Source organism: Parasteatoda tepidariorum, chromosome 4, assembly GCF_043381705.1.
Source record: "Parasteatoda tepidariorum isolate YZ-2023 chromosome 4, CAS_Ptep_4.0, whole genome shotgun sequence".
Lineage (NCBI taxonomy): Eukaryota > Metazoa > Arthropoda > Arachnida > Araneae > Theridiidae > Parasteatoda > Parasteatoda tepidariorum.
In genome coordinates this window covers 3,854,936-3,882,671 of record NC_092207.1, presented here as the reverse complement: position 1 = coordinate 3,882,671, position 27,736 = coordinate 3,854,936, and the positions used below count along the sequence as shown (strand labels likewise).

The 27,736-nt window shown below is 33.0% G+C and overlaps 1 protein-coding gene across 1 annotated transcript in view; it reads left to right on the top strand.

Annotated features, from left to right (window-relative positions):
• Window positions 1-27,507, top strand: part of LOC107447791 (uncharacterized) — a gene marked incomplete at its 5' end in the record, with an annotated part of 44,200 nt that extends 16,693 nt beyond the window's left edge. Inside the window, 1 exon segment of the mRNA XM_043053193.2 lies at window positions 27,359-27,507. Within this exon segment, the coding sequence (XP_042909127.2) occupies window positions 27,359-27,507 (149 nt within the window).
• Between the last annotated feature and the right edge of the window lie 229 nt (window positions 27,508-27,736).

Genomic DNA, 27,736 nt, shown 5'->3' with positions numbered 1-27,736 from the left:
TAACAATAGCTTACTGCCAAACAATAGGAAGTCATCTAGCAATATTTTGGATTACCTGGTCAAATAGATTTCTCTGAAAAAATTTTTGAATTTGTTATTATCTCTGCAACACCTTGTTTCGTTGAAAAAATTATAAGGTGAGTGTTTGTACTTATATGTTTGAAGTGGAATTAATTGCATGTAGTAGTCTTATTTTTCTCACTGTGAAAAAGAGAATTCAAAATATAGTTATTGAAGTTACGTTTTATTTTTTTTAAAGCACCATAGCATAATCAAGTACTGAGATAAGGGGGTGTTTATTCACTGGATCACCAAACGATGAATAACCAGTGAAGGAACAAGTGTTCCTTTCCTGGGTTTTTTTTCTAAGTTAAGTTAATCAAAACAAAAGATAAACTTGTACTTTTAGTGATGTTCCGCATCAAAAGTATGTTAAAAATAAGAAAAAAAAACTTCTAACCAGTGAGGGAACAGGCATGTTCTTTTACTGGGCGTAGATTTCTCAGTGAATGAACAATATGTGTTAATATGTTGACACTTTAATTTTCAATTCATGATTACAAAAAAAAGTTAACATTTTTAAAGTATTTTTATGTTATAATTTCAAGAATAGGCTTGTTTGTAAATATTTGTATGGCTTATAAATTCATAAAGAGCATTAAAAATAAGCAAAATGAAGTGTTCCTTTACTGGGTGTTCCTTCACTGGTCAGAGCTGTTCCTTCACTGGGTCTTCTTACTACTTGTTATTTGAACCTCCAAAACTTTAAAACAATATTATGTAAGTTCTCTACAATTTTTTTACATAATTTGTAATGAGTAACAAATATGTTGACACTGTCATATAACTAAAATTACTAATTTTGAAATTAATATGATTTTTTGAAAGGTAAGCGAAGCTTAAGTGTTCCTTCACTGGTTAGTTTTACTAGAATCCTTGTCAAAGCGCTTCGTTAAAAAGCTTTTTGGTGTTACCCTGAAGCAAGGTAAATTTTACCATATTCTGTTAATTTTGACCCTATTGGGTGTCATTTGAAAAGTCGAGTTTTAGCAAAAAGAACATCCTTTTGAAGTGTAATAAGGATGTTTGCCTCATAAACGTTGCTTTTCTGCATTGTATAAAAAAGGTTTTCCATTTCATCAGCTTATTCTTCCCTCAAACAATAGAAAATACATTTTTCTAAAAAAAAGAAAGAAAATGTCAGAAGAAAGACAGTCATTTTAAACTCGCTATAAACGTACCATTTTTGTATTTTTATTGCAGTGGAAACTTTGCCGTAATGGCGGTAGTCATTGCTTTCACTGCATTTTGTTTAATTTATAATTGTTTGTTTGAAAATTTTTGTTTTTAACCGCATCCCTGAATATCCCGAGTTAACTCGGGTATCTATATATTGCAAATATTTAGTATCCCGAGAAAATTCGTCAGTATGTTTTGTTTCATCACGTTTGTACTCGGTCTGAAGCAAAAATAAATAAATAAAAAAGGATGATTGGAAGTTTAACAAGTTTTTGTTCGCCTGTTGGATTGTGGGACTGTGCTATTTTATCATACGATGGTTGCAGAATATACTTAGTCCCTTGTTTCAAAAACTATCATGCAAAGACTTTTTTTTCATTTGCCCGAGATAACTCAGGATATTAAACTGATGGTAATATTTTTTGAGCCTAAAAAAATTAAAATTTCACCTTTCAACTTGTGTATTATGTTTTGTTTCAGTTTCTTGTATTTGCTAGTGAAATAGGTTGATTTTTTGTGCATTTTTTAAAAATAAAAATTTGTTAGAGAAGCGGTTCCTTCACATAGTTTCAGAGAGTTGTGCATTTAGAATACGTTATCCTTTATCAGAGAGTTATCTTCTGTATTTTTAGTGCTCATTTGTGTAATACACATCACAGTATACATTCTATTATATATTTTTCACCGTTTACATCTCCCCCAAACTTTCTACAAACTATTTTTGAATTTGGTACATTTTTGAGTGTTTCTTCACCTCTCGATATATTTATAATAATTAGATACATTTTGCGAAACACTACGGTTCCTCCTAACTTTAACGTTAACGCTATTTGCGCTTCATAGCGCATGCGTGAAAATTTCCCAACAAGTCGCTATGGATGGTTGATTGCGTAGAGCAGGTGGAGATCGACATTCGGGGTTAAGTCTTCCGGGTTACTACTACTTCCGATTGATTTCTACGCCTAAAGCTTTCACAAACGCGCCACTACTTGCAATGTTTTCATTATGACGTTTCTTTTCCTCCAATTAAACTGTCAACTAAACAAATGACACATAAATTCTGCCCAAAATATAAGGAACAACTATAGCCAAATAAGGGATAACACTCAAAAGATGGTATTAATTTTGTTAAATGTGTTTCACGACCTGTTAGAACTCTTATGAAACACTTCCTTGAGACTGTTTTAAAGGCCTGTTTACACGGTCCAATTTCTTGAATCCGAGAAATTGGACGGATTTCTCTGTCCAAGAAATTGGATGATTCGTTGACACTATCCAAGTTCTTGAATGTCGCTGATTCATTGAAAGAAAAACTTGCGCATGCGCATTGTTCATATTCGACATTATAAAATAATACTTACATAAGTTTAAAATTACTAAATAAATTCATATAAAATCATAATAATACAAATAAACCTCAACAGATCAATTTATTTGGACTAAAATTTATGAAAACCCACAACAAAATGACATAATTTGCTGCCAGCTTGTTGACGTCACAAAACCTAAGACGCTGATTGGTTAAGGGAGAAAAAACTTGGATGGAAAGTAGAACATGGTCTACTATCGTCCAAGAAGTTGGACCAAGTTCTTGGATGTTTGTTTACACGATCAAAGCTCAAAGCAAAACAAGTTTCCATCAATATCAATCAATCTCTGTCCAAGAAATTGGATCGTCTAAACAGGCCTTAACACATCACCTCATGAGTTTGTTATTGTTTACATTCAGTCAACCACCCATATCTTAAAGAGTTCAATCGGTCATTTTTTCTCTTTCTAATGGTTTTCCACTAATGGACCAACATAACCTTGATGGTTGAACCATTATATTTTTTGATGGTAACCAACATAAGTAGCCTTCACTCCAATGTAGGACTGATTAATGATGGTCCAACAAGTTGTTTTGATTGTATATTCCTGCTGAACAAACAAGAATTTCCATTAAACCATCATGGAAATGTGTTATTGGAACCACCCTCTTCTCTTGATGGTTAACCATCATAGTGATAAAGCAGCAAAAGTTTTTTGGCTTATCACACACCGTGAATGCAAAATATTGGATGACCATCAAATGATGTCGTGAATCACACTGAAACCATCAAAAGATGATTTGATCAAGAATTTTGACTTGGTTTGATCTTCTTTTTTCTTTTTCATTCAATGATTTAAATCGGCTGATAATTTTAAATTTTAAAAAAAAAATTACCCAATATGAGTAAAAATTTAAGTTTGGGATATTTTTATTTCACCTATTGGCTCTTGTTTTGGGTTTTATGGCTTGCGCATCTTATTTGGACGTCATCACACTTTTCAACTGTGTTCAACAGTAATAGCAAACAGTGCGCATATGTCGTTATTGCATGCGTTGCTATAGCGACCGCTTTTCACCAGCAGTCATTCTTAATGTATTTACATATTACAATAATTTAAAGTATTTTTATATTCTTTTTATTATTAACTTATAATTGCTGCATTGACTGTGATGTGATTTAATATAAATATGAATAGTGAGGAAGGAAAAGTGACGTCTTTGATTTGAAAACAATTCCGACGACAAATATTAATTCTTTTACAACTCATGATTTGAAATGTTGGAGCGTTTAACGTCGAAACAAAAAAGCATTTGACCAATAGGAAACCAGTGATCGTAATAAAAAAAAATCATTATTGTTTACATATTTGGAGAAATGTTTCATTTATGACATACGCAGACAGTTTTTTTAAAAAAAATTGCGTTTTAGAATAATAAAAATATATTGCTACAGTGGAAACATTTATCCCTAGCATTTCCAATTTTTAATAATTACATATTAACTCATATTATTAACATAGTGATTTTTTTATGGTACAATAATACAACAATGTTTGGCGAGTTGCTTGGTGGATATTTCAAAGTGAAGCTTTTCGCTAGTATAAATTTTAACATTTACAAAAATGGAAACTATTTTTATCTAAAGTAATTAAAACTTTGATCGGAACAAATTATAATAAATTTTTATTTTATTGGTTTAAAACAAATGTAAATTTTTTAAAAGAAAATTTATCTAGAAAATAGTTTACTGAAATCACCGCTACTAAAATGATGTGCAGGTTGCTGTTATGGTAGTACATCAACTGTATTGAGATGGTCATCTCATCATCGTGTGAAAACATTTTTAATTATGCTTTCAATTGAACGGAAATGTTCTTATTTAACTAAAAAAAATTATTCCGTTTCATCAATAAAAAATCTCGCCGGTCATCCTCTTCATCAACAACGCCACCATTTGTATTTTAATTCTGGTTTTATTGATAAAGAAGAATTTATCTTGAGAAATTATGAAGGAGTATGTTTGTAAACATACATATGTTGTAAATATGATATTAGTATTATAGATATTAGTATGTTTGTAAACATACATGTATGTTTGTAAACATAATAAAGACACTTTTAAATTATAATTTTCTGTTATCTGTCAGTCAAATAATTTTCTTTTAAAATAAAACATTTTTAAATTATAGCCCCCCCCCTATAGAATCGAGTTAACATATCTCGGGACACTAGGGGATTGGAACTGAATTTTTGTACTGGTATAAAAAATGGCCATGGCCATGTATACACTACATGGCCATTCTGCAGAATCCGTTGTCTTCAGCGCACTTAAATTGTAAATTATGAGTACTAAATGAGATCACCACCAAGATATATCCCCCCCCCCTTTTCCTATAAAGTTGGGTACTGATTCGGTTATTGAAACACATTCGAATCACTTAAGTGAACTGATTCGAATCACTCTGATGATTTATTTTGCCCCACTCTACTTAGCTGTCTTTAGAATAAATAAAAAAAAGTTCGCAAGGACGTTCTATATTGAAACTATTTTTTTTTTATTAGTTGTGAGACTATTTGCATTCAATTTCGTTTCATTATTTTCAGGTNCCATTACTTTTAATAATTTGTAAATTATGAGTACTAAATGAGATCACCACCAAGATATATCCCCCCCCCCTTTTCCTATAAAGTTGGGTACTGATTCGGTTATTGAAACACATTCGAATCACTTAAGTGAACTGATTCGAATCACTCTGATGATTTATTTTGCCCCACTCTACTTAGCTGTCTTTAGAATAAATAAAAAAAAGTTCGCAAGGACGTTCTATATTGAAACTATTTTTTTTTTATTAGTTGTGAGACTATTTGCATTCAATTTCGTTTCATTATTTTCAGGTGATGAGAAGAGTTGTCGTCTGTATCATACAAGGAAGAAACTGTGTATAATGTTTTTATAAAGTTTTTTTTTTTTAAAAATAAATAAATATCACATTATAAAATCATAGTATTCTTTCTTATTTAGTTGTGCAACCTTTACCTGACCATTACTTGTATTCGCCGAAAAAAAAAATACACTATCTGGCCATAAGTATCCGGACACTCACTATCCTTAAGCCATAAGTATTCGGACACTCACTATCCTTAAGCCATAAGTATCCGGACACTCACTATCCTTAAGCCATAAGTATCCGGACACTCACTGTCCTTAAGCCATAAATATCCGGACACTCACTGTCCTTAAGCCATAAGTATCCGGACACTCACTGTCCTTAAGCCATAAGTATCTGGACACTCACTGTCCTTAAGCCATAAGCATCCGGACACTCACTATCCTTAAGCCACAAGTATCCGGACACTCACTGTCCTTAAGCCATAAGTATCCGGACACTCACTATTCTTAAGCCATAAGTATCCGGACACTCACTGTCCTTAAGCCATAAGCATCCGGACACTCACTATCCTTAAGCCATAAATATCCGCACACTCACTATCCTTAAGACATAAATATTCGGACGCTCACTATCCTTACGCCATAAGTATCCGGACACTCACTATCCTTAAGCCATAAGTATCCGGACTAACATCCTATTAATCAGGACAGTCCATACCACTCGGTGTCAGTATAATTTTGGCCAGGATGGTGTATTATAATCTTTTCAGGAAATTTGAATTTTTAAAAAGATACAAGTTATATTATTATTGATATAATTAGGCGGTGATCGCCACTATTATATATGAGTGGGGATTGAAGTAGTGTCTCCAGGAAAATAAGTAAAATCGTTTAAGTAAAAATTTGATTTATTAAAGTAAGTATATTCAAAGTAGCCATATACACAAATCATAAAGAAAAGAAAATCCCTCAAAGCGATAAAATAGTTTTGTTACCATCAATGATGGTTGAGAGACCCGGCACCCCCAGTCGCCACACATTTGAAATTGAAAGTGAATTGAAATTTATTCCTAACGGACACAGGTGCATGGAAAAGGGATCCAAGAAAGATCAAAATAAAGCCGCATAATCAATATTAGGTTTGAAAATACTTTGGCGATCGCCAACAAGACTGCGAGAAATATTGTAACCACATATTTGCTGTTAGAAATGAATAATAAAGAGTTAATTATTACAGATTTTTGTTTTCGATGAGGCGTGACAGTGAAATGAACCGTTATATAGATCGATGAGAAAAGAATAAAATATTTTATGCTCGCTTTTATAAGCATTAACTTATTGATTTTATTAAATATAATTCGATTAAGAGTAATGAAAGAGATATTTTAAAAGGTAGGAAACATGTAATGTCCAATGCAGTAATTTATTCCTTTATTTCGCATAATTTAAATTTATATTAAAAAGAGTGTTAAAATATCCGAAATTTTTAACCTATTTCGAGTTTTTGTGCAACCTAAAGTGAAAAGCTTCTGTACGATTAAAGCAGCACAATATTAGTTAGTTATTTTTTTTAATAATGAAGTGAACGAAATAAACGCATTCATTGATAGAATCAATCACTATAAAATAAAATATAATACAAAAGCAGTTTGTACAAAGAATTCAAACTATTTAGAACTTACGAAGTTTTCACTTATATTTTGATATGTAATCCGGTTAAACAATTAAAAAAAAATGAGTTGATATAATGAGATAAACAAGCTTTTGTTTACCTTGATTGTCATATGACCTAAAGGTATAACTCTGCACTTGGGCAGATCAACCAAATGAACCCTTTAGTGGGCCATTTATTTCTAGTAAAGGTAAATTAAAGAATTTTCGGAATTGAAATTTATGTAAGAATAGTAATTGATATAAGAAAAGAAAAACTCATTTAACTTGTAAAAAATTAATTCAGATTTTGATACTATTTTTTGGGGGGTAAGTATATTTACCACGACCTATTCGGAACTTTTTGACTTTTATTTTTCTTTATTTGTTGTTGTTCATTTACGTCGCACTAGAGCTGTGCAATGGGCTATTGGCGACGGTCTGGAAAACATCCCTGATGATGATCCGAAGACATGCCTTCACTATTTTGATCCTCTGCAGAGGGGATGGCACCCCCGCTTCGGTAACCCGACGACTTGCACGCGAAGTCGAGCACTTTACGGTAGAACAGTCTAACGAGGACCCGTGCAGCGCACCCTCGGTCCCTACGCAGGCTGATCCAAGTGGTCACCCACCCGCACACTGACCGTAGCCAGTGATGCTTGACTTCGGTGATCTGCTGGGAACCGTGTCTTAACGGGACTTTCTTTATTTGTAAAATTAATTTTATAAATGTTGCAATGTTGCATTTTCTTATACTAAGAAATGGTTGCCAATTTTATTCAAACACACTTCAAGAAAGTCATTAACAACCTAAATTAAAAATGGTCGAAATGGGTGGTAATTATTCTTACCTTAGAAAGGGTTAATCAGCAGATTAGGTACGCTTTAAGGGGGAACTTAGCTGGTAACATTCAAGTAAAGACGGAAATATTACGCCGGCGTTTTTTGGTCTGCAGCCTCGACAGTTTTTCTACCATACCAATGAAGAAAATCAGTCATGAGTCTTTCGCAACAAAACAAGAAATTAATTCGCAACAGAAATTGAACCGTATGAGGATTTTATTTTATTTTTCAACCGTCGTTAAACAGCCAACAGAGCTTTGGGTTGTTCATCTCCGTCATTTGGAACCCAATCCAGAAGACAAGGGCATTCCTGGATCAAGTATTGGGAGAAATTTGCCTTCGTGGAGAACTTCTTAATAGAGTTAACCCCGCAGAGGAACACGATCACCTTCCAGCCATGATCCGTCTGCCACTGAGGATATTTGACGTCAATACTTAGTTACGTGATAGCCGGAATTCATATCGACCAGCCATCGCTGGGATTCGAACACGGCTCACCTCATTGGAAGGCCCTGAAAGATCATCACCCTAAAGGATCAAATTTTCTCGATGAAAGTGTATTCGCATTAGATGTGAATTTGTATGAACCGCTGGGATTCGAACCTGAATAAGTTTTAACTTTGTAAAAACCGTGAGTATACATCATAAATGAAGTTTATTCTAATTATAGATAATGTATTCCTTTTGATAGATTGATTTCTGAGAGAAGAATAGTGTAAAAATATTAATTTCATTACAAAAATACTATTTTTTTCAGATCGAAAACTAATAGCGAAAGTATATACTTTTAGCTGATTCAGACCAAGGTTACGATAAACAAGAGTTAAGAACGAATTGAACAAGTAGTTATATTTCTATTATGAATTTACAAATTTTTAACCATTATTATTTTTTTTAAAGTATTGCATTTCACAATCGATTACAATAAAGTTAAGATAATACAACAGTAAATATAGTATATATACATATCAGTTAGAATAATTTAAGATTCACATAAAATGGGATGAGGAGATTTATTAAATCTAGGTTTCATTCTAGAAAAACAAAGTTCTTCATCTACAAAACTCTTGTCCGGTCAGTCTTGACATATGCTTCTGAAGGTTGGACAATGACAGAACTGGAGGAAAATTGTATCACAAAATGTGAGACAAAGATTTTGCGTGGTATAGTTGGGGTGGTGTAAATGAAAACAGTAACTGGAGACAGAGATTTAACTTTGAACTGTACAAGATTTATAAACAACCCGATATTATTAAATGCATAAAATAAATAGAATGAATTGGATGGCCCATGTGATTCGAATGAGTGATGGAACTGGAACTACATTAATTTTTGGGGCACCTACACAATTGTGTTTATCCCCAGTAGAAAAGTTGTTGTGCCTGATGAGATAAGATTTCTTCAGGTGGAAAAATTTTTACATGAAGTGATAAAAATAAATCTGAGTAGTCTTAGGGAGAACTTAAAGAAAGATCTAAAAGATGAAAAAAAAAAAAAGAGGGGGGGGATTAGTTCCGAGATCCTATCGCTCTGTGGAAGGTCATGGAAATATCTCTAGAAATCCTTGGAGGTCAATTTTTCTATGCATCCGAAAAGGGTTTATTAATTTTTTCTGGCTCACCCGTTTATTCAAACAAAAGAGGGAGTATATTACATGGGGGAAACAATTGATGATGATAACATGAGTATGTACAATGCAAATGAAAGGGGTCACTTATTTACAGGGGGATCATAATAGTTATGATGTTCACAATATATATAAGTATGAAATGGGTTATTTATTTACAAGGGGAACAATATGGATTTTGATATTTACAAATTTGTAAAATATTTTTACGTTGAGAGAACAATAATTGGATATTCAATTGACAAAAGTTGAAAATAATTTAATTTGCAGCTGATTTTAACCATAAGAAACAAGAAACTTTGTAAGTTTATAAGTAAAAACTTCAGTGGAATGTCTAGACCTCTTCGTTTCTACAGGAATATTTTGCCATCTCGTGGCGTCATCTATCTTATAACAGTGTAACTATTCGGGCAACCGTAAGGTGCTTCTATCTGGTGACTTTTCTGAACTTTCAGCTTGGAAATCCGAGAATTGGATTTATAAATCTACTCATAAGAGAAGAAGAAAAGAAAGTTTTATAAAAAGTGAAAAATGATGAAATAATTTAGTTGGAAGGGTTTATTTTGAGTACAGTCCTAGGTCTATATTTATTAGATTGATGGTAGTAATCGTAAATTGGGAGATTTTGGATTTCAACGTTTTTAATAAGGGGTAAATTATTGTAAAATTTTGTGGCTAGTTTATGGAAGTAGTTATTTATGCTTTTGATTTTAAGGTCTTGACTGATTTTTTCGTTTCTGTAGTACCACGGTGCATTTGTGATGCTTCTTAACGTTGTATTTTGGAGGGTTTGTATTTTTTTCAGGTGGGATTTAGCAACATCACCATAGATAGGGCATCCATAGCTAACTATGGGGCGAAGGATCATTTTATAGAGTATGAGTTTGTTTTTTAGGCTTAATTTTGATTTTCTGTTAAAGAATGGAAATAGAACTGCTCTAATTTTTTTTAAATTTTTGTGAGATATTGCTCGCGTGATTTTTAAAGGTAAGCCGTTTATCAAGATCCATGCCTAGATATGTGATGTTATCCTTCCAGGGAATAATGAGTGATGACAATACAATTAAAAAGATGCTGCTTTTTTGACCCACTGGAACGAGAAAGCGGGGTTGAGATGGGCTGACTCAGTGGAGTCCGATTTTCTTGCAATGAATGAAAAGAAATGGAGATCAAAGATAAATCGGAAGTCGTTATGGAGAAATCTTTGGAGAAAGGCATTGGCTCACATTGGACTGTTTGGCCAACTATGATGATCACATAAAGAAATATTTCTAAAATTCGATCGGTCTCCTTTCAGATCGTTTCGTGCACTCTTTTTAGTAGCATTGACTTAATTTTCTGGCACATCCTTCCGCACATGTATCCGAAACTAAAACTTCTCTGAGGAAAAATATTTTGTTCCAAACTTGTGTGTTTTTTTTATCTCTATTTTTAAAATATTTACGTTAAAACTAACACACGGACGCTATTTTTGGTCATGCGCAATATCACTACCGAAAATAAGGTTGGCGTTTACGTAGCTCTCTAATAAAGCTAAAATAATTTTGACCTGACATTGTAGCTTCACGTTATTACATTAAGCAAAAAAGATTTTTAGTCATCAAAAGAAACATAAAAAAGTATTATTATGGAGGTCAATTCATGATATTCAGAATTTGATACACAATCAAATAATTTATTCATTTCGAGGGCTGTTAAAATCCTTTTCCAACATTTGGGGAGGTTTTAATAGGTATCAAATATAGTAATGTAATACTTTTCACCCATATTAGAATATTTGGTATCTAAATTACATCGAATGCGATAATACCAAGTGACGCTTATTACCAAAATAAATGTTGTCAATAATGGAAATTACGGCGATTTTTTTTTGTTTGTTTCTCCTATACTAATGAGTAACTTTATCCATTAAAATTGCTTTTTAGTACATTTTTTATTTTAATTAAAACCTGTTATTAAAATTAATAGAGCATCATTGGCGTTATGATCATTTTTTTTTACTTTTCTTTTAGTTGAAAAAGTACCATTTTCCCATGAGTTAAACCATTGCTCCCTTTAAGTTTATTTCAATAAGTAAGTACCTTTGGGCCGTGATAGTCTGGTTGGTAGGACACTGGGACCATGCCCAAGAGTTCGATCCCAGTCGGCCGAAGAATGGTGTCTGATACACGTTAAATCTTCTTATCTGTACATTCCCTTATGGCCATATTATTAGACTAGCTGTTAAGATTCTATGTAAAGTCCTAATTATCAGGTGATTTATTGTTTTGGCGCGACTGTATGCACTTGTTTACGCTCCTCTGTCCATTGGTTAAATGAGATCTGCAGAAAGGGCTATTGGCGACGCCCTGGGAAACATCCCTGAAGATGATCCAAAGACACTGCCATCCCCTCAGCAAAGGGGATGGCAGTCCCGCTTCGATAGCCCGGTGACCTGCACACAAAGACGAGCACTTTACGGTAGAACAGTTTAACGAGGACCCATACAGCACACCCTCTGTCCCTACGCAGACAGAGTGAAGTGGTCGCCCACCCGCACACTGACCACAGCCAGCTTCGGCCTTGCTGATAACTTCGGTGATCTGCAAGGAACCGTGTCTTAACGATCACTCCACTTAACATAATCATTTTGATAAATACTCAAACTTTCATTACTTTCTTTATTTTGTTATCGACACTCGAACCCACTTCATTTTTATCTTTACTCAAACCTTCTATTCATTTGACAATTACTCAAACCAATAATATTTCTTAGCTACTCGAGCCCACATTTTTTCTTATCTCTATTTGAACCTGCGATACTTCAATTGGTGCTTGAACCCACTACCATTTGGACAATTTTTATAATCCAGTCTCTTTTGTTCTAAACTTGAACCCACCATCGTTATTCGAACACACTCTCCTATAATCGGTGTTTCAACCCATTATCATTTGTTCCTTATCTTTAATCTACACTCTTTTAAATTTGAACCTACTGTCTTTTCATCGGTACTGAACCCACTCCTTTAATCGGTAATTGAACCCACTGCCATTTGATCAATTTTTAGAATGCACTCTCTTTTGTTTAAATCTTGAACCCACTATCTTTACATCGTTATTCGAACACACTCTCCTTTAATCATTGCTTCAACCCGTTACCATTTGCTCCATTTCTTTAATCCACATCCTTTTAAATTTTGAACCCACTATCTTTACATCGGTACTCAAACTAAATCTCCTTTATTCGGAGACTGAACCCACTATCATTTGATCAATTTTTATTGTCCACTCTCTTTTGTGTAATATTGGAACCCACTATCTTTACATCGGTACTTGATCCCACTCTCCTTTCGAACGGACGAACGGGATCGAACCCATGATTCCTCTGACTTCCACCCAACGCCCCCTAACCACATAAAATCTTTTTATTTACTTATTCGCGTGTGTGTGTGTGCTAGATGCAAAGAACCACCTAAAATAGAAGAAATGAAAGCGCAGACATACAAAGGGATTCGAAGATCATTGTTTGGGAGTCTATCCCTCACTTTGCTTTATTGAGAATACATTCGCAGGCTTTTGTGCTTAATTAGGGCTAATAAGCCTTGGTCAATTAGAAGGACATCACGAAGGTTAAGGTAGGTGTCGAAACCACCACCTCCACACTTGACGGCACTTCACTTTATTAAATTACATATATTTGCAGGTGCTCAATTTAGGTTCATAAGTCCTTGTCAAGAATAAGGACAGATAGAACAATTCAGAGAATGACAACAAGCAGAATACATCCAGGCTTACTGCTGGATTAGAGCCCGCCGTCTCCAGGCTTCACACGGCGTTTGGCGGGTGATACCGCTCGGCCAGGGAGGCCCCCTTGACGGCAATAACGTAATTGTTTAATAGCCCATTATGCAGCTCTAGTGCGACGCAAATTAACAACAACAACAACGTAATTGTTTATTGATACAACATACATTTGCAGACGTGTGTACTCCAAAAAAGCTTATGAACTTTTGTCGAGTAGAAGGACAGATAGTACAATACAGAGAAGGACATTACAAAAAAAAACATCCACGGTTAAGGAGGGATTCGAATCCCCCACCTTCCAGCTTCACACGGCGTTTGGCGGGTGATGCCGCTCGGCCAGGGAGGCCCCCATTAATATAATGTTTGTGAATTCGGATATGAACAAAAGCCGGCTGATCGAAGCGTTGCCTCGTGTAGTGATCGTTCCATTAAAGTGCATCATTTTCTCGTTGTGTTCTCTCTAAGCATTTCGGATAATCATGACTATCCCCACTGCCCTAGACAAACTGTGTTCTCTGCACCAATGAAGTACATCTATACCTGGGGGAGGCGAGAGAGTTCACAGGGAGTCTTCCCCCTTTTGTAAATAGTGTAAATATTCTTCCTTTATCTTTATCTTCAATTTGTTTCCTTTATTATGTATCAACTTGCGATTTATTTTTATGTATGACCCAGACTTGATTTTATCAATTATTGTTCATTCTGAGATTTAACTTAATGTTAACGCAGCACCTCCCTTCCCTTCTACCACATGTTCTTCAATTTAGATGAAAGAGCAGATATCCATTCATGGATAGGTACTCTGAAAAACTTGATTAGTTAGTTAGTACTGTTTTCTTTTCTTTACTTCTATTTTAGGCAGTGCAACTCTTGTCATGTTTTGAGACACGTTTGTCGTGGTGTTTCACTGGTACTTTCGCTTAGTCTCTTGACAATCGTACAAAACTTGTTAAAAAATTTCATATTCCTTTTATTTTTGAATTTTCGTTTGCGTTAACTTTTTTAATTTTGGCATTAACTTTTATGCAATAGATGTTTTAAATCTGTCCTGGTATAGTTTAAAATGTAATTTTACGTCTCCTCAGAATGCTTAAATGCTTCGCGTATCACTCAAAAATGAAATTATTTATACAGAGTTAAACAATTTCGCACAAAATCATAGTTCATGTATTTTAATTAAAACGACATGATTTTATTCCTAAATTAAACGGAAGAGACAAAATATGTCTTTTATTGACGACAATTCGGTGAAATATTTCACAAATTAAGTTTAAAATATACTTTACTTCAACCTATTCAAAGAATAATTTTTTTTAATATAATGTTAGATTACAACGAAATTGAATTGATTGCTGTATATTTTATTTGTCCTTTTTTTATTCACGGTAAATTAATTCAAAAGATCACGTTGGTAATTTTTTAAAAAGTAAAATGCTAATTTTTCTGAGCTAGTTTGGAAATTACTTTAACCATGTTTCTTTAAAAAGTTTTGATGTTTTAGCGGATTTTTAAGAAATTAATTTTTTTAAAACTAAATTTAAGTTTCTTAATGTCAAAGAAATATTAGATACTGTAAGCTTACTGATAAACTCCGGTAAGGACTGGCTGAAACCTCGTAATATATTGTTCCTTGTTCAATTAATTACAAATTAAGTACAAACCCTATAACTACAGATTGTTACTGCTTGATGAAAAACTCCAGTCGCTTCAAAAATACTTAAAAAGGAGTCCTTTTGATGTGTTTTTGAAGTGAATGAAGTCTGGTAATACCTCACAGATTCAGTTTCTATTTTTATGCTTGCTGTTACAGACGTCCGTAACAGCTAATTTTTTAATTTCTAAAAGTGTCAAGGGCAAGGAACACCAAAGCTTGTTTTAAAAACTGCTCGAATTTTCTGATTGACTTATGCTTTTCAAGTCTGAAAATATAAATGGCCGCATTGCTCGATTGTTGATTTTGAGAACTTAGTTTTTCGATAAAAAATCTAGACTGAAAGCTTCTGTATGAGCTCAATACAAGATCGTAGGTCCAAAATTAATTATAGAAACTTCAACTTTCACAACGTTTTAAGATGTTTTCTATTTATTAAAAATGTTTTAATCAATGGCTGAAGAATTTTAAATATACTTCGAAATTTTTAGTCTTTATAATTAAAGTTCCGATATCTAATCATTTGAGGAACTGTTTACCGGTTTACAACATTAGGGAGATTCCGCAAATTCGCCTTGGCTTCCTCGCCGAATGACCTGTGTATAAGGGGTCTCGAAACTGGTCTTGCATCAGAAAGGTTCTGGATTCGAAACCCGGGCAAGGCATGGATGTTCTTTTATTCTCTGTACTATATGTCCTTACTGTGGGAGCAACGTTGACCCACCTAATAGGGTGCCCCCTTGAAAAGTGGACAGCATATCTGCCCTTCAGTTATGACGTAGGCTATATAGAACTATAAACAGCGTAAGTTTATAGTTCTATATAGCCTACGGCAGTTGTTTCAAATCTTAGGTACGGGAATAAGCTAACGTGAAATCACCTTAATTCTGCTGTGCTGTAAAGACCAAAAATTTTAAAACTTCAAAAGTGGGCTTATTTCATCGTTCAGTTAGCTTCACCCTTGAAAGTAATCTCTTAACATTTGTGAAATTCTGAGAACTTCGATTAACTGGAAAGTTTTTCTTTATTGTGACTTGTTTCAAGTACGTAGTTTAACTTAATTTTAACAAAGTATGTAGTTCAAACATTTCATAATTTATTAAAACGAGCAGTTAATTTTGTTATTTCAGAAAAAGTTTAGACTTAGTTCGTGATACGCAACCTAAACAATCTTATATTTTGGTTATAAATATGCTTAGCAGTGCATTTTGATGAGACTTTGCTTGGGTCAATTCAATAGTCATTTATTTAATGCAGTTGGCAATTTCTAACATTTAATTTCTTTGCTATTGTTCGTTAAATTGCATGAACCAATTGAATTGAGTTTATACGAAAATTATAAGTTTGGATAAATATTCTATTAAAGAGAAGCTGTATGTCCTTACTAATTGTATGGGGTTAGATTGTGTAATTAAATTCCTTCTATTAATTCACTCTCCCTATATATCTTCTCCAAATTCCCAATCTTAAATAATAAAATAATTTTAATAAAATAATTATTATTCATCTACCCAAGTTCAGATAATTTTTTTAAAGTGGACTTGACGTTAATACCGTGTTTTCAAATATTAATTTATTAAATTTAATTTTAGTTTTATATGGGAGAAATTTTTTTTAATTATTTAATAAAAAGTAACTAAAATAAAAATTTTCTTTTGTTAACCTAAGTAGGAATTTTGTTAACCTAAGCAGACGATCCTTCCTTTTGAGGTTTTTAAAAGAAACGGAATCGTCCGGTATGTATACATTTAGCCTTATTTTTGATTTTGCTATTTCTGAAAAATTTAGTTTTGTAAATTATTTTCGGTATTTTTCCAAATTTTACTCACTTTCGTCTTAATGGGCCGTTAATTCATTTTCTAATTCTATACGCAAACTTAAATGTAATAGATGACGTTCGTTTGACACGTTAAGTTTCAATGCTTTCTACTTGCTCAAATTATTTTAATCAGTTTAAACTATTTGCGTCTAATATTCAGTTACGTAGCCCTGTAAGTTTAAACCCAATCCAGAAGACAAGGGAGCTCCTGGATCAAGTATTGAGAGCAATTTGCTATCGTGGACGACTTTTTGAGAAAACTGACCCGTAGTTGCGTTACGTAGAGAAGAAAACCTTTCACTGTTAGCCTGACGGTAAAGAGAACTTTAACCCATGATCCGTCTATCACTGAGGATATTTTACATCAGCACTGTGGTCGGTGTAAGCCGGGCGGAATTCGTATCCAGCAGCCATCGCTGAGTTTCGAACCCGGAACACCTCATAAGAAAAATTGCTGGTTTTAGTTTTAAGAAATAGGTTAATCTTTGTCAATTAAGCGCAGAGTTCTAATTTGATATTTTGATTGACCTTAATTTTGACCTTGTAAAATAGTGTCTTCGTTGCAAAATTTTCTAAACTTTCGAAACACTCTTCAATATTTAAATATGTCTTCTCTAGCTTATCCTCTAGCCAATATGGAATTAGAATTTATGCAATTTTTGGAATGTTCACTTTTGTGGCAACTGATTCAGCTTACTAGACATTGTAAAAATTGCATTGCAAATTAGCATTGTTAAAATTTCTCCTAATCTGCAGGCATTATCAATTTCGTAAATACGAAAACAATTTTGTAGTAAACTCTAAAAATTGCTGAACTACTTTTCTTTTAAAATTGATATTTAAAAATCACCGAAGTAAGAATGTTGCGTGTCTGGACAATAGTGTAAAAATAAAGTAGAAATGAGGTTGGCCTTTCTAGAGTTTTATAATGGTTCAGATAAATCAAAGAAATGTAAAATTTAAACAATGACGGTACAATTTTTGTCTTCTTTTAAAATTACGCAAATTGCTGAAACAGATTTATTTTGTCCGAAAATATGCGATACTCTTCGAGGTTATTTAAAACTTGATATTTACCGTCTCTGATTTTTCATAGATCTCTAGATTAGACTCTAACCCTTTTATAGGGAATTTTTTAAGAGTAATTTTGTTAAAATAATTTTCGGATTGAGATTAATTTATATAATGTAGCGTATTATTTTAATTGTTAAATAATTTTCTGTGGGAAAGGTGATCTTAAAAATTTATTTACTGTAAAGAATTTACCTTAAACTTTAAATTCTATGTTCATGAGCAAATAAACTAGATGGGTTAGGTCCAAATGAATACATAAGAATAGCTCTTCAGAGTTAGCCTCCTTTTTAACCCTACCTTTACTGATACGCACATTCATGTAAAAGCAATTTATTGGTATTTTCGGAAGCATCTAGATAACAGTTAAGAAAAGAGGTTTCTATGGGCATTTAAAAATCAAGGAAATTTTCCCACGCCTTGCAAAAGGTTAAAGTGAGATCCAAAAATTATGATAAATACGGCTGACCCACGCCCTTGGTATCAGTTTAGTTCACTTCAGTTATATTACACTAAAAAATACATTACAATCACTTTTTCATTTAAATAAGAGAAATAATTATTCAATAGAAAATAATTGACTTTTTAAAAAGGCAGTGATGTCAGAAATAGTGTTACTTAGATTAATATCTGATAGGTAATAAATACTGAGACTGTATTTTATTAGGTTCTGTTACAAATGCATGCAATTAAATAAATATTTTAAATAGTGTTCAAAATAAAAAATACTCTTTACCCTGTTTTGCGATAATTTCTTAGAGTCAACTTTATAAAAATAAAATTTAATACTAATATAACGTTTATAAGCATGAAATCACTCTTAAAAAGAAAACTTGTTGCTTAGTTAGCGTGATCACTTTCAAATTTAATCACTAAGTGTAAATTTCAATATAATTAGAGTTTCTATTTCCTGCATTCCATCTAAATATGTTATCGCAAAAATGAAGAAATTATTAATTGTATGATAAAATGTCGATTAACTCCCTTAAATTGTTTTATTTTGCACCTAATTGCCTACTCGTTAAAGTTTGCAATGCTTATATTATGAGCGTTATTTCGCTATCCTATCACTGAAATCAATCGAGTTACTTTAATACAAAGAATCAAACCATTTAAAATAGTATACATTATGCCATTTCATCATTTTTCAATACCTCTCAATCTGTACAGATAAAATAAAAGAAACAAACATTTCTGAAAAATTTGATTCAGACTAGTTAGTCTTCAGATTAGCTTGGTAATACACGTATTTCGAGATGATATGACGTCATTTTTTCGGGAAATGGGTATAAGATTTATACGTAAATTTTACATAATGTGGACGGAATGATATTACCTTTGAAACATTTGGTAAAAATGCTTTGGTATAATTTGCGTAATATTAACTTTCCCTTCAGTAAGAATACTTTCGTATATTTTACGAAAGAATATTTACTATTGAGTACTGTTGTTTTGTTAAAAATGATTCTGTGTATTTTGCGTATTATTGTCAAAGCAATTTTACTATTTAAATTGCGTTACATTTCTGTTAGTATTTATTGACGCAATAACCACTTTTTTCTATATTTTAAAGTTTCAACTGACGTACATTTTGACGTACTATTGACGCTAATATGTAAAAATAACGTACTCATTCTTACCTAGTAAAAAGGGGTTGATAAAATATTTTTGAAATAAACTAATTTGTTTACGTAAACTTTCCGTTTTTTGGATTTGCTATATTTCGTCGTTTCAACTGACGTAAATTTTACCGTTTTGCTGATGTTATGTAAAAATAACATTTTTTTCTTACCTCGAAAAGGTAAAATATTCGTAAAAGAAAAAAATTTATTTACGTACCAGATTTCGCTTTAATTAGACCTTTCAGTTTATCGGATATTTTAAGGAAAACTTCTTAAAATTTAAAGGTGAAATATACGTATTTTTGATGGATGATTCTCTTCTGCTGTTACTGTTTTAGAATGAAAATAATAAAAGCTGTTTTGATTCACTTTCCTTTTAAACAACAATTCATTCATTTGAATTATTTCACTTATAAAAGGAAAAAAATTTCATAAAATAATAGGAAGAAATTCAGGTATTTCTGCTCGTATGAAATTTTATATTCAAATCTTGTCATTATGATAATCGAAGTTTTCAATTTCATCGGTATATCCATATACAAGATGTCTCAGGTTTTGCTTGTCACCTATTTCCAAAATAGAAAACTTTAAATTTTCTTTTAAAAAACGTGGAAAGAGAAACATGTATTCCTCGATGGAAAAAAACAGGCTTATTTCTTGTATTTTGTGGAACCAATGTATAAAAATAGCCAATGAATATTTATAAAAGTGTAATATGAAAAAGAACATTTACATTAACATTTTCTACTTCTGAAAAAACGGAAGAAATTATTTACATTATGAAATGTAACATAGGTTTCCAAAGCAAAATCATCAAAGATTGATTTAAAAAATGATTTGTCGTTTGCTATAGTATTAGGCAACAGAAATTTCAATTATGTAACTGATGTTTGAGCTATAATTATCGCTGCATGTTTCATTACAATATTCTTATTAACTCGCGCATCGCTTTTTATTAACTAGTTAAACATCAGTCAAACTTGTGACTCCTTTTCGACTCATTAGTGCTAATTATGCTTAATAACACTTCAAAAAATAATTAGTACTTAAGGCTAAGAGGACACTAGCTAGTGCTTAATTATGCCAACAGTGCATGAATTAGAATATAAATTTTCATATTTCGCCAGCTTTCTTGATCAAACTGCTAGTCATAGTTGTTTCTGACCACTATAAGCAGAGTTTGTCGTCTTACTGTAGCCAAAGAGAACGGAGTTCAAACCTCGTACGGTACTTGAAGAATTATAATGAGAAGAATTTACGCTATTAAGTATTTGTCGTATGTCATTGCAAATTATGCTTTTTAAAAATGAATCATAATTTTGACTCCTTAACTTTAAGAAACCTTCGTCATAAGTGTGAATTTTCCCACAGGAATGTTCAAATTTCGACTCACTAAAGTACTCAAATATGAGGCTAAAGCCACAACTCTTTTTGAAGTTATGCAAGCAAATTTTATGCTACTTTCTGATATCTAGACACAAATATTTAAGAGAAAAAAAAGAATAGAATAAAACTACGTTTTCCAAATAAACTATTAATTTTATTTTTTGTAAACGAAAATGACCCCTATGTGATTCATCTTCATATTTAGTTTTACTTTGAAAAGCTTCTGAACTCGTTTTTTATGTTCTTTTGAAGCATTAATGTTTAAATCTTTTATTTTCATCTTAAATTTATAAAAATTATAAATTAAATACCATTTCATATATTTTAAAATTACATTTTTAATTAAAAAATATTTTTATATTTCAAAATATCATACGAAAATTATGATTACTTGTAATTACTTTAACAAATGAAATTGTTATCAATTGATTACTTGTTATTAATATATTTCTTGTTATCAATTGACTGCTTATTATCGATTGATGGTAAATAATTGCTGGTTTTCAGTTGGTTTATAATCATTCAAATGTACTTCACTTTAATGGTACTCCAGCTTTATTATTAACAGTCATTATTTTGAGCGGAATGGTGAATGATTCTAAAATAAAATGTCTGTTATTGTTTAGATTTGTGTTACATTAGAGGGTAATGGCAACCTCAAATTGTCTAGAAAAATATGTTCTTTGTTGCATTTTCAAAACGTTCTAATTTTTAATAGTATTCAGAAGATGTAGAATATTTTTCTCACTCAAATCTAACTATTCATTGTTTTTTAATACATGCCAGTTAGCACAACGTATAGTTATATTGGATTACAACAATTTAAAGTTCAAAAATTAATTCTTGTAAAATGTGTAATTTTGTTTGCTATTATAATGTATAGAAATGATTTGAAAGCTACTCTCCAAGAACAAATTAAACAGGATGTTCTGCAATTACCACCCTAGTTTTTTCGTTTTCTTGTCGAAAATTGAAGACGAAACTATAAGCATATAAACGATTGAAAATTAATATTTTAGCAAGGAAATAAAAGCAATATCTGTTCTGGACATCAATAAACATGCACTTTATTCAATAGCCAACTTTCACATTCTCTTTATTTCCACGGGATGGAATCAAACTTTTATTTTACACAACTTACCGCAGTAATGACAGGCAAGATTTTTAAAACTTCTATATTGTTTCTCGCTGAAATATTAATTGCGACGCATGAAAGGTTTGTCCCTCTTTCGATAGTTCTTAAAGATTTGCTTCTATGAATAATTAAATGCGGGGATCATTCAATGGACATGCCCAAGTCTTATGTTGCTAAAAGAAGTTTGACCCGAAATAGCTGATTTTATGAGTAACTGAGGATGTAGAAAAAAATGAATAACAGATAATTATTGAGAAGCGTCGGTTTCATTTTGGGTCGCTTAAGGACTTATTGAAGATTATAGAGAGAGAGAAAAAAAAGATGCATTGAGAAGGTACTTTGGTGCGGTAAATATATTCTCATCTATTTAAGTTATTTAAAAGTTCAAATAGAATCTAGAATAAGGGTAAACCCAGAGTAAGCCATAAAGTTTCAAATGCTGAAAAGTTTTAATTCAACAAAATAAATTATGTCAGGATTACATAGTAGGGGAGGGGGGATTCAGCCGTAATTTGTTTGCGATATTTCGAACAAATTTTTCCACCATTTCACGGATGCCGCTGAGGAGAAATGATCGCTAAGGCACGGTTCCAAGCAAATTACCGAAGTCAAGCATTAATGGCTACGATCTGTGTGCGGGTGGGTGACTACTTGGATCAGTCTGCGCAAGGTCTGAGGGTGTGAGGTATGGGTCGCCATTAAACTGTTCTGCTGTAAAGTGCTCGACTTCACGCTGTTGCTGCTGTTGTTGTTAATTTACGTCGCACTAGAGCTGCGCAATGGGCTATTGGCGACGGTCTGGGAAACATCCCGGAGGATGATCCGAAGACATGCCATCACAATTTTGATCCTCTGCGGAGGGGATGGCACCCCCGCTTCGGTAGCCCGACGACCTGCGCGCGAAGTCGAGCACTTTACGGTAGCACAGTTTAACGAGGACCGATACCGCACACCCTCGGTCCCTACGCAGACTGATCCAAGTGGTCACCCACCCGCACACTGACCGCAGCCAGTGATGCTTGACTTCGGTGATCTGCTGGGAACCGTGTCTTAACGATCAGTCCACTGCGGGACACTCGACTTCACGCATAGGTTGTCGGGCTGCTGAAGCTGGGGTGCCATCCCCTCTGATGAGGATCAAAATTGTGATAGTATATCCTCGAATCCTTTTCAGGGATGTTTCCGTCGCCAATAGCCCATTGTGTAGCTCTAGTGCGACGTAAATAAACTACAACTATCTCTGATGGGGTAACCTAGTAGTTGGAGAATCCGCTTGGGAAGTACCGGATCCTGGATTCCGCTAAGACCCAATGCGATATACTTGCTCGTTAAATCTGTGCTTGGTCACTGATCAGTGTTCAGGGATTTGGAGAAAATTTCCTGCCTCTTCAGAACTATGTCTAAATTGAGGAAAAAACCTTACAAATGCTTTTTATTCGGATCATTCTCAGTGATGCTTCCCAGACCATCGCATACAACCATTGTGCAGCTCTAGTGTGACCTCAATAAAGTACCTACCTATCTCTGATGGTATTTTTATCTAATAGGTGCATTAGAATATTTGATACTCTCCAAAGGTGTTGGTACAGGTACACCCCATTTGTTGTTGACGGCTTTGCCCATTGAAAACCAGGCAATAAATCACTTTTTTTTTATACTTGATCACTGATGTTTTCTTTGCTCATCTACTTTCGCGATAACCCCATCATTTCATCTCATCTCTTTCAAGATACAGTGAATAAAAGAGATCCTTCTCATCCACTGAGTAGCGGGTAACAGCAGCGGGCTCTGTAGGGTAGAGACAGCGGGTTCAAGACCCACCGTAAACCTGGTGTTTCTGTGACGTGTACTATATGCTCTTAAATTTGACAAATGACTTATAAGCCTCCTCTGTTATGAGAAATATGGGTAGTCATTTTTGATCCTATCAAATACTCATAATACTTACCAAACAAGTAGAGTCGGATTCGAAAACGCTATATGTACTCATTATTGAGCTCAAAAATGATACACTCACTTTTGATTAGTCTCAAAAATGACTCATCCTTTTTCACTATTTTGTTGTATAAACCATTGTCTGAGAAATCATCTGCTTATTTTTTTTTTTTTTGACATTTGCTGTTTGAATGAGAATAAATATGAAAATAAATTTATTTATTAATTTTTCATTAAGCCGACCGGCCTGTGTAGGGGTTAGAGAACTGCCCTTGCATCAGAAAGGTTCTGGGTTCGAATCCCGGGTAAGGCATGGATGTTCTTTCCTTCTCTGTACTATATGTCCTTACTGTGGGAGCACCGTTGGCCCACCTAATAGGATGCCCCTGAAAGAGTAGCCTACAAATCTGCCCTTCAGGTGCCTGTATGACCTAGGTCATTCTCCAGATGGGCATTGGAAAAAAAAAATTTAATAAGGGTGTAAGAAACTTTGAATTGTGTAATATAAAAATTTTCACATCATTTTGAACTTTCTTTATTGTTACTCGAATTCATTCATTTTCACCGATTCTCGACCTCGCTATCATTTATTCTACTATCATTACTTGAATCTTCAGGAGGCTCAGGAGGTGGGTGGACGCAACTTCAAGTGAATATATTAACTTTAAATATGGGAGGCAACACATGAGCTGTATTTCGCTTCTTAACTTTTTCTTCATGTAAATAAATCTTTTCTTTTTTATCAAAACTATAAGATTGACTAACAAGTGTCTTCTTTGCAGATAAAGATGCACCTTCATTAATAATAAAACTGGTTGTTATAAAAAGTATTTTTCATTTAGATCACAACCCGTACAAGTTTCAGGGCTCCCAACTTTCTACGCTTTCATTTATTCTAGAGGTAGCTAAAGTTAATGTATTATTTTTTTATTCATTTATTCACACAACTCTTATAGTTTTAAGAAGAAAAAAAAATTTAAATAATTTTTCGCTTAGGATGCTTATTATCTAATCATTGAATAATGATTGAAAAGTTTTTTGTGCTACCTAATAATAACCAAAATAACTTCTTTAAACCAACCATTTGAATTTTTTACTAAAAATAAAAGTTTTCAAATTTTTTAAGCTTTTAATTTTTTAATAAAAAGCTCTCTTTTAACTAGCGTTTTCTCAGAAAACTGTACAACAGATTTATTTCAAGTATTCGTCTCTCGCATTTATTTTTAACTTCATAATTTTTATGCCTTTTCCAGCTGTAAACAGCAGCAGAAAGTGACGAACAATTATTGAATGAAACCTTTTAACAGTTTAAAATGTCGTCTATAATAGTTTTATGTTTTCAAAACCTGTATTAAATGCACGTTTCAAACAAGAATTTGTTTTCTCCCTATATTAAAAAAGTGATGTGTTCAAACCAAAGAAAAAAAAGCGAAAAAACATTACATTTTGTTCAAAATTTGTATTGACTTGAAATGACTAAAGTGTGTAGAAAAAAGTACAGGAAGTACAATGGAATAATTTGATAATTAGTTTGAGAATTATTAACTCTTAAACTTGAGGGAAAAAATACCATGCGGGCAGCTCTGTAGGCCTCACGAATGCAACAATGGAATTGAAATTAGAGATACTGAAAGGAATATTCTTGTTTGTGAATTTAACACGAGCTATTTGTTTAAATTACAATTTATTCGACAGTTATTACGTTTTTAAGTGCTTTTTATGCAATTTTTTGTTGCTGATACTTTAATGATCTATTGTTGTCAAAAATTTTATCTCTTTCGATACCTTCCTTTTATGAACTAGATTAAATAGAATAAAAGAAATAGATTAGATAACAACAGAAGAGAGATAAAAAAAATGTTTCCAATTTTAATGAATACAAGATTATCGCTGTTAACAATTCTTTTTCATCTTATTGTTTTACACATTCCAGAGTATTTATATAATTATTTTTGTATAACACAATTGATTTCTATCTGAGGTTCATTTATATATATGTAGTTTTTATTTATATGTATAGTTCATTTATATATGTAATGACTAACAGTTTTCTGTTTCTAGGGTACATAGTTCATTTTGTTGCGATTAACGTATCAATGAAACATACAATTTTTACATATAATTATAAAAACTTTACAGTTTAAAAACCAAATGATTCATTTTTAAAAAGGAATGAAAGGCCACCACGGGGCTTGATGAGCTGGGGTGAAACCTTTACGTATAAGAAAACTTTGACGAATGAACTAAGCTCAAAATTTCCGTACGTTGTACGCAAATAAATGACTTGATTTCTGCATTGAAAAGTGAAGAAATTCTCCATCTTAAAAAACATTTCATAATTAACCTCAGTCTAAAATTCGATGCATCTCACAAATTTTCGCGTAAATTATAAGGTTTGTGAGAGAATTCCGCATTGACGAGAATATCATATAGTTGCATTTAAGCATACATATGGACTTCATTTTCTTTCTCTAAAAAAAAAATTGTAAAAACATCTACTCACTAACTCCAATCATTAAAAGTTGATATTTTTCACGAAAACAAAGAGCATTTTGAAAACAAAATGTGCCATTTTTGTAATTTTATGTAAAAGTATTTTGTCGGCATGTTAATACTTACGAATTCAACGGTAACGTGGATTCGAAAAATAACACTGGCCTGCGATGAAAAAAAGATAAGGGGACTGATACCTGAACTTTATGCATTTTTTGATGCTAAAAATAAAAACAAAATGAAAAGTTTCCATCACGTCACGCTTTCTCGAAAAATTCAATTTTACTGGAATTTTTACGTACATTTATCATTAAAAAAAATTTTTCATTTATAAATTTCTTGCCTGACCAGCGTTCTAATTTGGTTAAATCTACAAAAGTACCCCTCTATGACCCCTCTCTCTGTCACACTATCTCTCCTCTCTACCAATAGCGTCACTTATCTTGGTTCGTGGACCTCTCAGGAGACAATCGTAACCGGGAGTCATTTTTAACGTCTGCTTTGTCCTCTGTGAGTTTCGTGAAACATGGCTTCGAGCTCGAGACGTCGTGAAAATTTCACAGATGACTTTTGTTACAAATGCGGCGAATATAGTGTTGTTAAATATCGCATTACAGACTATGTAAGACAACTTTATCTTACGGAGATCAGGACAAATCGTGGCCTCCTCATAAAGTGTGTGATCTAACGCTTATGGCTCCGAGGAAAGAAGGCTGCCTTACGATTTGGAATTCTTATGACATGGAGGGAGCCTAAAAACCACTTTGATGATTGTTATTTTTTTTTCTGCCATGTTCGTAGGTATAAACCGGAAAAAATCAAAGACTAATATATTATCCTGATAACATTCCATCTACCATGAACCTGATCTCCAACTGAATTGCCAGTCATCTCTTCAGAGTCTTCATCAGACGCGGAACATTCAGAAGTTCAAGGCTCCGATATCGAATATAAGTCATCTGACGCCGGCTTACCTCAGCCCTTCTCTCAGGTTGAACTTAATGATCTGACTAGAGATCTGGGCCTTTTGAAAGACGCAGCTGAATAATTGTTCGACTGAAAGAAACATTTATTGGCCAAAGGAACATCTTTTTATATATACAGAATAGAGAAAAAGAATTTATTAAGTACTTTGATGAAGAGGAAAACTTGGTCTATTGTTCCTAGATTGGTGAGCAAATTGAAAGTCACCTGCGATAAAAATGAGTGGAGGCTGCTTATAGAATCGACTAAAAGAAGCCTCAAAGCTGTCCTTCTTCATCATGGGAGTCAAGATG